The 13,426-nt window shown below is 42.6% G+C and overlaps 1 protein-coding gene across 1 annotated transcript; it reads right to left on the bottom strand.

Annotated features, from left to right (window-relative positions):
* Positions 1–9,002: 9,002 nt before the first annotated feature.
* Positions 9,003–12,921, bottom strand: LOC100282908 (uncharacterized). The gene is made up of 9 exons (NM_001367095.1): positions 12,746–12,921; positions 12,477–12,553; positions 12,252–12,374; positions 11,650–11,754; positions 10,618–10,690; positions 9,989–10,060; positions 9,584–9,779; positions 9,385–9,514; positions 9,003–9,306 (listed from the first exon to the last, which is right to left on the bottom strand). The coding sequence occupies exons 1-9, from the start codon at positions 12,858–12,860 to the stop codon at positions 9,241–9,243; spliced, it is 957 nt and encodes a 318-aa protein (NP_001354024.1). The 5' UTR covers positions 12,861–12,921; the 3' UTR covers positions 9,003–9,240.
* Positions 12,922–13,426: the final 505 nt, after the last annotated feature.

Below are 13,426 nucleotides of genomic sequence, written 5' to 3' on the forward strand. Positions count from 1 at the left end.
GCTAAAAGATGATTTTGCTCTTGAAGTTGAAACATGCAAAAACCTGACTAAAGAGCTAAATACATCCAATAATTCAATTTCTTGTCTTAGAACTGAAAATGTTAGTTTAATTGCTAAGATTGAGGAATTGAATGCTTGCAAAGTACCTACATCTACCATTGAGCATGTTAATATTTGCACTAGATATAGAGATATTGATGTTAATGCTATGAAGGATCACCTTGCTATGATTAAAGAACAAAATGATCACATAGCTAAGTTGAATGCCAAAATTTCTGAGCATGAGCTTGAAAATGAAAAAATTAAATTTGCTCGTAGTATGCTTTACAACGGGAGACGCCCTGGCATTAAGGATGGGGTTGGCTTCCAACCTGGGAGCCAAAGCAACATCAAACTTAATGCCCATAGAAACAAGATTTCTAACTTTGTTAAGGGCAAGGCTCCAACGGTTCAAGATAGAGAAGGTTACATTTTATACCTTGAAAACTATCCTGACCATAAGATTAGAAGAATTCATGCTAAGAAATCTCATCCTGCTGCTCATCATGCTTATAATTACAGTAATGAGGCTTCTAGCTCTAGGAATACAACTCATATTAAAATGCCTAAGAAAAAGATTGTCGATGCTTCAAATGAACATAGTATTTCATTTAAAACCTTTGATGCATCATTTGTTCTTACTAACAAATCAGGCAAAGTAGTTTCCAAAAATGTTGGGGGCAAACACAGAGTCCAAAGAAGACTCTGTTTTTGGGTACCCAAGGTGCTTGTTTCTAATGTGAAAGGACCCAAGACCGTTTGGGTACCTAAGGACACGACCTAAATTTGTGTTATAGGTTTATGCATCCTGCGGAGCAAGTTGGATAATTGACAGCGGGTGCACAAACCACATGACAGGGGAGAAAAGAATATTCTCCTCATATCAGTAAAATGATGATCCCCAAAGAACAATCATATTCGGGGATGGAAATCAAGGTTTGGTCAAAGGATTGGGTAAAATTGTTATATCTCCTGACCATTCTATTTCTAATGGTTTTCTTGTAGAATCTCTAGGTTACAACTTGCTTTCTGTTTCTCAATTATACAAAATGGGGTACAATTGTTTATTTACTGATGTTGATGTTACCGTCTTTAGAAGAAGTGATGATTCACTAGCTTTTAAGTGAGTGTTAGATGGTCAGCTAAACTTAGTTGATTTCACTGATAACAATGCTGAACTAGACACTTGCCTAATTACTAAGACTAACATGGGTTGGCCCTGGCATCGCCGACTTGCTCATGTTGGGATGAAGAATCTTCACAAACTTCTAAAGGGGGAACACATTTTAGGACTAACCAATGTTCATTTTGAGAAAGACAAGATTTTTAGTGCATGTCAAGCAGGGAAGCAAGTTGCAATTCATCATCCACACAAGAACATCATGATGATCGAGAGGCCACTTGAACTACTCAACATGGATCTATTCGGCCTGATTTCTTACATAAGCATCGGTAGGAGTAAGTATTGTCTTGTAATTGTGGATGACTATTCTTGCTTCACTTGGGTGTTCTTTTTGCAGGAAAAATCACAAACCCAAGAGACCATAAAGAAATTCTTGAGACAGGCTCAAAATGAGTTCAGATTAAGAATCAAGAAGATTAGAAGCGACAATGGAACGGAGTTCAAGAACTCTCAAATTGAAGGATTTCTTGAGGAGGAGTGCATCAAGCATGAGTTCTCTTCTCCCTACACACCTCAACAAAATGGTATTATGGAGAGAAAGAATAGAACTCTTTTGGATATGGCAAGGACCATGCTTGAAGAATACAAGACATCAGATCGGTTTTGGGCGGAGGCGATTAACACCGCTTGCTACTCCATCAACCGACTCTACCTTCACCGAATCCTCAAGAAAACATCATATGAACACCTCACCGGTAAAAAGCCCAATGTTTCTTATTTTAGAGTTTTTGGGTGCAAGTGCTTTATTCTGGTTAAGAAAGGTAGAAATTCAAAATTTGCTCCTAAAGCGGTAGAAGGCTTTTTACTTGGTTATGACTCAAACACAAGGGCATATAGAGTCTTCAACAAGTCCACTGCATTAGTTGATGTTTCTTGTGACATTGTGAGCAAGTTGATCTTGATGAATTAGATGATGAAGAGGCTCCATGCATCGCGCTAAGGAACATGTCAATTGGTGATGTGTGTCCGCAAGAACCCGAAGAGCCTTCACAAGCACAAGATCAACCAACATCTTTCATACAAGCATCTCCACCAACTCAAGATGAGGAACTGGCTCAAGAAGAAGATGATCAAGATCAAGATAATGAGCCACCTCAAGAAGAAGGCATCGATGAAGGGGGAGATGAAATTGATCAAGAAAAGGAGGATGAACAAGAGATTCAAGATCAAATACCACCTCACCCAAGAGTCAACCAAGCAATTCAATGAGATCACCCCGTCAACTCCATACTTGGTGACATTCATAAGGGGGTAACTAATCGATCTAGAGTTGCTCATTTTTGTGAACATTACTCTTTTGTGTCTTCTATTGAGCCATATAGGATAGATGAAGCACTTAGAGATCCAGACTGGGTGGTGGAATTGCAAGAGGAGCTCAACAACTTCACAAGGAATGAGATATGACATTTAGTTCCACATCCTAACCAAAATGTTGTAGGTACCAAGTGGGTATTCCGCAACAAACAATATGAGCATGGTGTGGTGACTATGAATAAAGCTCGACTTGTTGCAAAAGGATATTCACAAGTCGAAGGTTTGGATTTTGATTAAACATATGCACCTCTAGCTAGGCTTGAGTCAATTCGAATATTACTTGCTTATGCTACTCACCATGGCTTTAAGTTATATCAAATGGACGTGAAAAGTGCCTTTCTCAGTGGCCCTATCAAGGAAGAGGTGTATGTTGAGCAACCTCCCGGCTTTGAAGATAGTGAGTATCCTTCAAATGTTTATAAGTTCTCAGAGGCGCATTACAGGCTCAAACAAGCCCCAAGAGCATGGTATGAATGCCTAAGAGACTTCCTTATCACTAATGGTTTTAAAGTCGGAAAAGCTGACCCTACTCTCTTCACTAAAACAATTGACAAAGACTTGTTTATATGCCAAATTTATGTTGATGATATTATCTTTGGGTCTACTAACAAGTTATCTTGTGAAGAGTTTAGTAGAATTATGATACAGAAATTTGAGATGTCCATGATGGGGGAGTTGAAGTATTTCCTTGGATTCCAAATCAAGCAACTCCAAGAGGGCACCTTCATCTGCCAAACAAAGTACATTCAAGACATTTTCATGAAGTTTGGAATGAAGAATGCCAAACCCATCAAGACTCCCATGGCAACAAATGGGCATCTCGACCTCGACACAGGAGGTAAGTCTGTAGATCAAAAGGTATACCAGTCGATGATAGGATCTCTACTCTATTTATGTGCTTCACAACCGGATATTATGCTTTTAGTATGCATGTGTACATGGTTCCAGGCCAACCCTAAGGAAATCCACCTAAGGGTCGTGAAAAGAATCATGAGATATTTAGTTTACACTCCTAAGTTTGGGCTATGGTACCCCAAGGGATCTAACTTTGATCTAATCGGGTATTCTGATGCTAATTATGCTGGATGTAAGATTGATAGAAAGAGCACATCAGGGACTTGTCAGTTTCTAGAGAGATCCCTGTTGTCTTGGGCTTCAAAGAAACAAAATTCAGCAGCTCTATCCACCGTCGAAGCTGAGTATATTCCTACAGGACATTGTTGTGCAAAATTACTCTGGATGAGGCAAACACTTAGGGACTATGGCTACAAATTGAGCAAAGTCCCTCTTCTATGTGACAATAAGAGTGCAATCCGCATGGTGGATAATCATGTTGAACACAGCCGCACAAAGCACATAGACATCTGGTATCACTTTCTGAGAGATCATCAACAAAGGAGAGATATCAAAATTTCTTATGTTAACACCCACAACCCTTTAGCCGATATCTTCACCAAGTCCCTAGATGAAAAGACTTTTAGCAAGCTTAGAAATGAACTAAATATCTTAGATTCTCGGAACTTTGATTGAAATCTTGCACATATTGCTCATTTTATACCTTTGGTCATGGCATATCTCTTTCATTTGGTACAAATGCATATTTCTTATTCTTCTTGTGCCAAAGCTAAGACTAATGTGCTTCCAAGAGTATTTCTATGCTTAGTCTTGAAGTGAAAGAGAAATGGAGTTGTAGGCAAAGGCAAGGCTTCCACTCCATATTCGGTAGTATCCTTTGCCCTACTCATGCATTTACTTTTATATCTTTCATAATAAAGACCTCTCAATTTCTCTATTTTTGGAGCTTAATGTCAGGGGGAATTAATAAGCCAAAGCAAAAGGACTGCACCACCACCGTGTTTTCTGAAAACTTTTTTCAAAAAATTTCATTTTCAAAAACCCTCTTGACAGCTAAGGGGAGAACTTTTTTAGGGGGAGCTTTTATTTAGCCAAAGGAAAAGCATTTGAAAAGGGGAGAGAATCTTTAAAAACTTGAAAATGCCTTTAGAAATCATATTCTTATACCATTGGCTAATTGCAAAAGAATTTGAAAAGACTTTTCCAAAAGATTTGCAAAAACAAGCTAAGTGGTGCAATTGTGGTCTAAAATGTTAACTATATCAAAACAGTCATATATACTTAGAACTGCTTTCATTTCAAAGTAACTTATGCACATCTGTCAAAATGCAAACTAGCTACATTCTTATACTTTGTATTTGCTTTGGTTTGTGTTGGCATCAATCACCAAAAAGGGGAGATTTAAAGGGAAATGGCCTCAACCATCTTCTATAATCGATTTTGGTGTTTGACGCCCATCACAAAACTTATGGACTGACTAGTTTGCCTAGTTGATCTTTTCTCAGGTGCATAAAGTACATATTCATCTGTAAGGAAAATGGACCCTTGGGTCGTTTCTATAAATATGGGGCGAGTCAGACTTTCACCAGCCTGCGGTGCACCAGATAGTGTATGGTGCCCAGGCTGGTGCGCCCGACGTGTAGGAAACGGGTGACGCCTAAGAGGGGGGGTGTGAATTAGGACTTCCAAAACTTTTACTAAACTTGGCCACAATTAAATCCCTAGAGCAAAACCTTTGCAAGTAATCAAACTAGAGTGTGCAAACTAGGTTTTGTCTAAGTGTTGCTATCTCTACCGCAAAGGTTAAGTTTCAATCTACACTAAACAAGTATGACTACAAGATTGAAACTTAAATGCTTAATATAAATATGGAAAGTAAAGAGTTAGGTAGAGAAGCAAACTCTCGTGGATGACGCCGGTATTTTTACCGAGGTATCCGGAACCACGCAAGGTCCCGACTAATCCTCGTTGGTGCCCCTACGCAAAGGGAAGCCCACGCGAGGGCCAAGCACCTCGGTCGAGTAACTCCGTAGAGAGCCGCGGGCCTTCTCCACGCGCAAGTGGTGCTCCGCTTCCGGCTCCTCTCGGACGCTCCCCGTCGTCTCCACTATCGAGCTTCCGGCCGAAACGCCGCGGGCCTCGTTCCCTCCGGTACACGGTGGCGGCCGTGACACAAACGCGGTTGTCACGGTCTCGCAAGACTCTCGCCCCACTCGGTACAATTACAACGACTCACGCAAGAGCCGAGGGGTTGTGTGGTTTTACAAAACTCACTCAACTAACTAGGATTCACCTAGAGCAAGCGCTAATGCGGTCTAACTAACCTAAGCACTTCACAAAGCACCTACGCTAATCACCGAGTGATTCTATTAAGCACTTGGGTGTTTGAGCACTTGGAAATGTCTACAATATGCCTTGGTATGTTTCTTGGGCTCCCACACATGAGAATGGCCGGCTGGGGTGGTATTTATAGCCTCCACACCCCCAACTAGCCGTTGGATAGAAAGCAGCAGCTTTCTGTCGTCGGGTGCACCGGACAGTCCGGTGCACCACCGGACATTGCACAGTAGATGTCCGGTGCACGCCACGTCAGCCGACCGTTGGCGCCTGTAGCAGTCGACCGTTGGATCCGACCGTTGCCGTCTGCCCGTTGGCACACCGGACAGTCCGGTGCACACCGGACAGTCCGGTGCTACAACCAGAGAGCGCATGTCTGCGGCCTCTCTGCGCAGACTGTCCGGTGCCTCACCGGACAGTCCGGTGCACACCGGACATCGATGTCCGGTGCGCCACCAAGCGCTGGCTGACAGCCCGTTTCTTGGATTCCTTTGCTGATTTCTTCGGGCTTCTTTTGTTCTTGAGTATTGGACTCCTATGCTTCTATTTATGTCTTCTTTTGAGGTGTTGCATCCTCATTGCCTTGGTCCAATTCTCTTCGCATCCTGTGAACTATTATTATAAACACTAGCAAACATATTAGTCCACAGGTTGTGTTAATCATCAAACACCAAAACTCAATTAGCCAAATGGCCCGGGGTCCATTTTCCTTACACGACGAACAAGCCGCTCTCGGGAAAACTCAGCGCTCTGCGGCTAAAATTCATCAGACTATGCGATGTGTCACCGGACTGTCCGATGTATCACCGGACTATCCGGTGAGCCCACGGCCAACGATCACCTTCACCAACGGTTGACTGCCACCAGCGTCAGAAACAGTCAGAAGGTCAGAAAAGGTCAGAGGTCAGGTTGTGTCGGACTGTCTGGTGTGCCACCGGACTGTCCGGTGCTCAGTGGATCCAACGGTCTACTGCTACAGACTCCAACGGGCGACTGACGTGGCAGGCACCGGACAGTGAATAGTGCTCTATCCGGTGCGCACGGACTGTCCGGTGCGCACGAACTGTCCGGTGCACACGTCGACAGAAAGCTGCCGCTTTCTATACTATGGCTATAAATGTGGTTGGGGCCTATAATATGGCGACTGATGTTGTTGCATACTGGCAGGACACGTGTCCAAGAAGTGGGGGAGGCGTACGGGGTATGCTACCCATGGTGGTTGAGCTTCAAAACCACCCAAAGCTACAGTTCACCGTTTTGACTAGGGTTGGCCTCAAAACCAACGGGCGGTTCCGGTGGGAATCGGAGGCGGCATGTGACATCATCATGAAGGGTGCATCAAGGCGAAGCAACTTTGTGAAGAGTGTGTGGTTGTCAGATCAATATCCCAGGAGATGTGTTCTTGTTTCGTGTCTTCTCTTCTCAAGCCCTCTAGTTGATTTTGTGATTGATCTTGATTTCTAGTGTTTGTGTGTTGTGTTGGGGAATCTATCTGAGTTAGAATCATCTCTGGTGTTGGTCACTTGTTTTCAATTGCTATATGGCATCAAAAACAAGACAACACAATGTTAAAGAGCATGGACCTTCGTCCTTGAGTTATTACTTCTTTGGAGTATTAACTCGAAGACAAAGGTTTCAATGAAGATGTAGTGTAATTGATCGAAAAGACAATATAAGATAAAGCGCAAGACTCATCTCAAACACCTTGGCATTTTATTCCAACTTTCTTCTTATTGTATAAGTTTACAAACATACCTTCGACTTATTGGCACAAGATTGCGCGAAGGTGCTTCGAAGGCTAATTAAAACGAAGCTAAGGCCCTTCAAAGATCATCTTATGTACGACATTGTTCATCTATTTATAGGAAAGCTGAACAGCTTCGTAGAAAATTACAAACATACCCATAAAATTTGCACACATGGTTTACAAATGATGTAGAGACATTGTCGTCTTTTATGTTTCTTGTTGCGCAAGCATTGGACTTCTTCTCCTTCGTTAGCTTGCGTTCGAAGCTTTTTTCCATGGCGAAACTATTGGCTTCGACTCATACCTTTGTTGCTTGTGTGTACATACGAAGCTTCGCTACACGTTACTTCGGCCAAAAGCCAGCTTCGTCCAGCCTTGATCATACACCTGAAACACATTTGATTATGCAGAAGTACAAGTGTTTTAACGACCTTCGGCAAGGTCGGCCCCCAACACCTAGGGTCACTGCGAATCTCTAGTAAGAATTGATCATGTTCCTGGACTCGAAATCTCAAAACCCAAAAAAACATTTGAAACGAGTTTTTGAATTTGTTTTGAAAGTTGTGATCTTTTTGTGCTCATACTCCACGAATCACTTGTTCTGGCAGATTTTGGTCATTCTGGCAGATTTGATCGCGCGGCATTGTGGCTCTGACGCACAGCACTGTCGCTACCCGATACTACCGGCCATGTGCACAACATTGCCACTGCCTGGCACTGCTGCTCGCTCTAGAGTGTTTTTTCTAGAAACAATTTTTGTGCAGCCAATCAACAGTGGATTGTCTAGATTGAACTTAGGAATCAAGCCATGTGTAACGCGTATTCTCATTCGAGAAAAAAAAATTGAGGGTCCCATTCAACCCCCCCTGTCGTCTTTCCGATCCTTCAAGAAACTTAGGGTTAAGAACCAGAATGTACAACTATATCCAGAGGTAATAAGAGTATCACAAGTCCACAACAAACAACTTACCGTCTTACTCTTACAAAAGCAAGAGTCAAGTGTCAACCTTATCGGACATCAGGTAGAAGAAGCCAGAACACTGGAGCAGCTTATCATCTTATAGAAGCCATAAGAGGCTCGAGAGGCTAGAAGGGAAACATAAGGTGGAGGATCCTACCAGATGCTAGAGGGAAACGGCGGTGGCGTCGGAGTGGAATGGGGGCATTGGCGGGGGATCGGCAATCGCCCCCAAATCGATAGACACGGAGACCGAGCAAGTCACACGAGCTCTGCCGTGCAGGAAATGGAAAAAAGGGAGGGAAAGGTAGATCTAACCTAAATAAATAAAATGTGTTTTCTCAATCTCCTACATCAGCACCCTCCTATTAAAACCAAGCTAAAACCACAAATCCTTCTAAAGAAATAAGATCGAGGATATCACCCAAGATCCTAAAGGACCTACAAATCACTCGACGAGAGCTGAACCTGTTTTGAAAAGGATCCGAGCAACAGCCATTACACAGTTTTATTTCATACGTATATGTATTCCATTCAGATATGGAAGCGGAAACACAACCGTGATGATGTGAGGACTGCCGAAAAAAGCTATTGCAAAACGTTTTCATAGCTGCACCAGGCAGCCGAGACATACGACTGGTCAGGACCATGTAGACCGATAACTCCGATAACTGTTGCATCTCATCTCCTGTGCTTATACTATTCATCAAAGTGGGAGAAAAGGGAGGGAGGCATCCGCTTTTCACACTACAACAAATTCTGTGTTGCGCGCCTAAGGTACTTAGCCCTTGGAGATACCCTTCACATCTAGTTCGCTTTTGACTCGATTACCCTCTTTGCAAAAGAAGGCAAACAGAATGATGCCGTGTGGATCTGAAAATATAGAATCGAATCAGGAAACAACTCGAGGAGTTCTCATGCAAAGGCAGTGAAATCAGCGAAAACACGCACCTCCGAGTTGTAGAACTTAAGGGGTCCCTTTGATTTCATAGGATGCTCATCCTCCTCGATGTTGAAAACAGGGTGCTGGAAATCAACAGCAGGCCCTTCGGTGGAGCAAAGCATGAACCCAATAACTCCGCTGCAATGGAAGCATGTTAACCAAGTGGATAAATGGAAAAGTTGGTGCAATCGCGTGCACTGTGCATACCTAGGGTATGTAGGCACCGTTGTCCAAGCATAGTTAACCGAGCCTTTGAAAACTTGTCGACAATTGACAACAATATCTTCAATAATGTGCATATGTAGCCATATGCTCTCTGCTTGGGTGCATACAACTCCACCTGGACGCAAAGCTCTGGCCACCAACTGGAAGAAAGGCTTCTCAAAAAGCTCTTGAGCAGGACCTGGTTATGCAGGGAGACGTTGATGAAACATTAACAGAGCAGTAGGTACGAAACACATTAGGGCCTGTTCGTTTGTACAGGATTAGACCAGGATTCATTCCAACTTATCAAAACCTACATAAATTAGAGAAACAATCCGGCCAGGAACCGTTCCAGGCCTTCAATCCGTGAAAAACGAACAAACCCTTATTAAGATTAACCACAGTTACCTATCGGATCAGATGAGTCCACAATTACTGCGTCATAAGTACCTTCTGGAGCATTTTTCAAAAAGGCAACCCCTGCATCAGCATGCCAACAGAGATTTTAAACAACACATAAATATGTAGCACAAATGTATTAATCAAATACATAGCATAAACATCCATCAAATAATGAAGTGAGCCATTAAAAATCAATATTAATATTTTAAAAGATATCGGAAAGAAAGGACATGACAAACTATGCAGGGATATCAAGCTGAAGCTGGAACTGTGGAAATAAAAAGCAGGGGCCAGGCCCAGGCACTATCAGGGGAACTTCAAAATGTAGCATATGCCAATTTAGTTATGGACCAAATAATAAACAGAAATAGAATTGTCATTCAAAATAAACTAATATAATAATACACATTCAAAAGTCCAACAGGAATTAACATGGATGAGACACAAACCCAACTAAAATACCAACACAAGTTGAAGTGTTGAAAGCAGAAGTTGTGTATCCTATGTATTGATTGCAATAAAATTCAAGCTACATTTGAATCAGGGACAGATAATGCTCACATGTTGTCTCCCAAATAAATATTATGCAAAGCAAAACAAATCTTGATAAGCACATAATATAACATGCTACTAACCATCTCCAATGTGTAATGACACACGAGGGTCTTCAAATCCAACAGCTAAATGAGGGAAAAATTGTTTGGAGACCTGCAAAATGGAATAAACAATTAAAAATAAGTAACACAAGAGACAAAACATTGAAAAGGCTATATAACTGTTTAAGACAACAACAAAGCATTTTAGTTCCAAGCAAGTTAAATTAGGTTAACAAAATTTCTTTAAGAAATTTGCTTGGGTAGGTTAACAAAATTGCTGTAAGAAATTTGCTAAATCTAGGGAGGTGATTACATCTACAAGACTACAACAGACAATAGTTCATCAAACTGGCAATAATCATGAAACAAAGAACACCTAACATAAAAACACAGATAATGCTATCAGAGCAACTATTACACAAGACGGTATTTAAAAAAACGATAGCATATTACAAAATTTTAATTAATAAAACATTTTGTATTGTGTGATGCCAAGCAACATCATTTCATCAGTATGCTTCCCACTAGTTCCATGCAATGAAATAAAATTGGAATCGATCTTGTGTGATATCTAGCAACAGCCAAAGATAGTGTTTAAGTGGCACAGATTGCATCAGCACACTGTTAGAAACAAGTTCCTCCTATGCATACAATTACATCAAGGAGGGACCTCATAGTATATTACTGTTTGTGGTCCATTTGGCAAAATGAGATGAATGAAAAGGAAACAGAATCATCAGACAGCAAGCTTACATAGCTAGGATTGTACCAGGGAAGTAATACCAAGCAAAACACAAGCCCAAAAGAGAAGATACAATTAGAAACAGTATTATTTCACTTAGCTGCTCCTAGAACTTGAGGTCAGATCAGAATGGCACAAATCAGTAGTAAAAAATGCAGTATCAAAATACGGAAATGAATGCATTTTAAACATTGAAAACAGCACAGCAGAAGCAGCTAACATCACAGTCAAAAAAATCAAGTAAATGAAGTAATACCAGTAAAATCAATTGAAGACCTAAATTTGAAGCAGCTAACATCACAGTCCAAATACAGGAAGAGAAATCTTACATCTACCACCATCTTGTCAATTTCACAGATGTCAATTTGTTCCACAGAGGAATGCCGTGAAACCTCACGCAGAACACCACCGTCACCCCCTCCAATAACCAACACCTGTGTACCATGAAACAATTTAAAGTTACATCCAATAAATTTTAGAAACTATTCGCATTCACCATTTTGAAAAGTATAAAAAACACCTAGTTAATGAACTTGGCAATACAACCACATTCTAACATTTTTTTTACAACAGACTTCTCCAGGCACTACAAGTTTTCAAACAAATTATAAACGAGAACTGTAAGTAACCGATGACCTATTCTTACATCTGTTTCAATCGATGCAAATAGCATCAGAGTACACATTTTAATGCTAAACACACCACATCATGTACGTGATTATCCTTGGCTATGATCCCGCAAGTATTTCAAATTCGCCTCAACAATCATGCCATAATAAGCTAATAATTGCAGTTTCGATTTAGTCTATTTGCCATAAAAATAAATGAAGAAATGCATTCAGCTTATTTTCTAATAATTGTATATAAGTCAAACAAAGATGTTCATAAAGGCAAGGTACCAACAGCGAAAACAAAAGATTATGGCATGTACCTTCTTGGGGTCTTTGATGGAGCAAAGGGGCAGGTGAGTGATCATCTCTTGGTACGCACACTCATCCCTCTCCGTCACCTGAATAACTCCATCGAGGACGAGCACCTTCCCGTACGTAGAGGACTACAATTTGAAATGCAAAACAGAGAGGCACAGAATCAAGCCCAGTTGACGAATCGCAGGTGGGGTTTAGGTGCGCCAGCAAATAGGGTAATTAACGATTACCTGAAAGACCATAACGCTTTGGTAGTCTGACTTCCCTTGGAACAGCACCTTGTCCACCTTCAAAGAGTGCGCCTCACCTGCCATTTAGTATCCACCAAAATAGACCCACGAGCAAGGGCAAACGCACGTGGTCAGCATGAGCAGGCAGTGACGAAAGAAGAATATCCGAGCTCCGAAGGGAGAGTGTGTGCGCTCGACAGGACAGGAGAGCATCACGATGCGCAGCAGAGGAGCGGAGCGAATAGGAGGCGCAGAGCAGCGGAACGCACCGGGCCACATGGGGCTGATCTCGGAGAACCATCCCGGGATGACGGCGGAGATCCCCGCCGCGGCGGCGTCCTCCCCGCTGTCCCGCGTCCTCTTGGCCGCCGCCTCGGCTTCCATTCCGAAACCCTGAGCGCGCGAGGGAGGGGTGTGCGGGCTGGCGGCTGCTGGGGAGTGGGAGAGGGGCGCCGCGCTCGCAGCCGCGTTTGCCTTCTGCCTGCGAGGGTTTGGGGTTTGCTCGCCACGCCGTATATAAGAGGAGGGCCCGGGCCCGGCCCCGGCAAGCGGCGCGGCGCCATATTCCACAGGGCCTTTGATGCGCTGGCCGGTGGAGCCACCGCTTTGCGGGGCGCCCCAAATCACTGCGCCGAGTGGCCGTCGTCGTCGTATGGGCGGGGGAGAAATGCTGCTGGATTTTTATTTTATTATATTCGGCGGATCAAACTGTGGGGGAATCCTGCTTTATTTATTATTCGATTCCATGATGCCCCCCTGTTGATTGACGTGCGTGCATGCCTGTCGTATTGGATGCTGAGCTATTTGAATTTTATTTTTTTATTGAAGAAAAATAGACTGCCTCGACACGAGTACGCACGCTAGTAGTAGCTTCACCGCTGTGTCCGACGGCCGTTCCATCGTTCATTCTAGCGATGAAAGTGGTAATCCGAACTGTTAGAACAAATTTA

The sequence above is a fragment of the Zea mays genome, chromosome 2 (assembly GCF_902167145.1).
Source record: "Zea mays cultivar B73 chromosome 2, Zm-B73-REFERENCE-NAM-5.0, whole genome shotgun sequence".
Lineage (NCBI taxonomy): Eukaryota > Viridiplantae > Streptophyta > Magnoliopsida > Poales > Poaceae > Zea > Zea mays.

Bases quoted from the DNA above. Each gene is read 5' to 3' on its own strand.
- LOC100282908 (NM_001367095.1), bottom strand. From the start codon at position 12,860: ATGGAAGCCGAGGCGGCGGCCAAGAGGACGCGGGACAGCGGGGAGGAC. The intron at 11,755-12,251 runs GTACATGCCATA...CATGGTACACAG, and splicing joins CCATCAAAGACCCCAAGAAG to GTGTTGGTTATTGGAGGGGG. The intron at 9,307-9,384 runs GTGCGTGTTTTC...CTATATTTTCAG, and splicing joins TTAAGTTCTACAACTCGGAG to ATCCACACGGCATCATTCTG.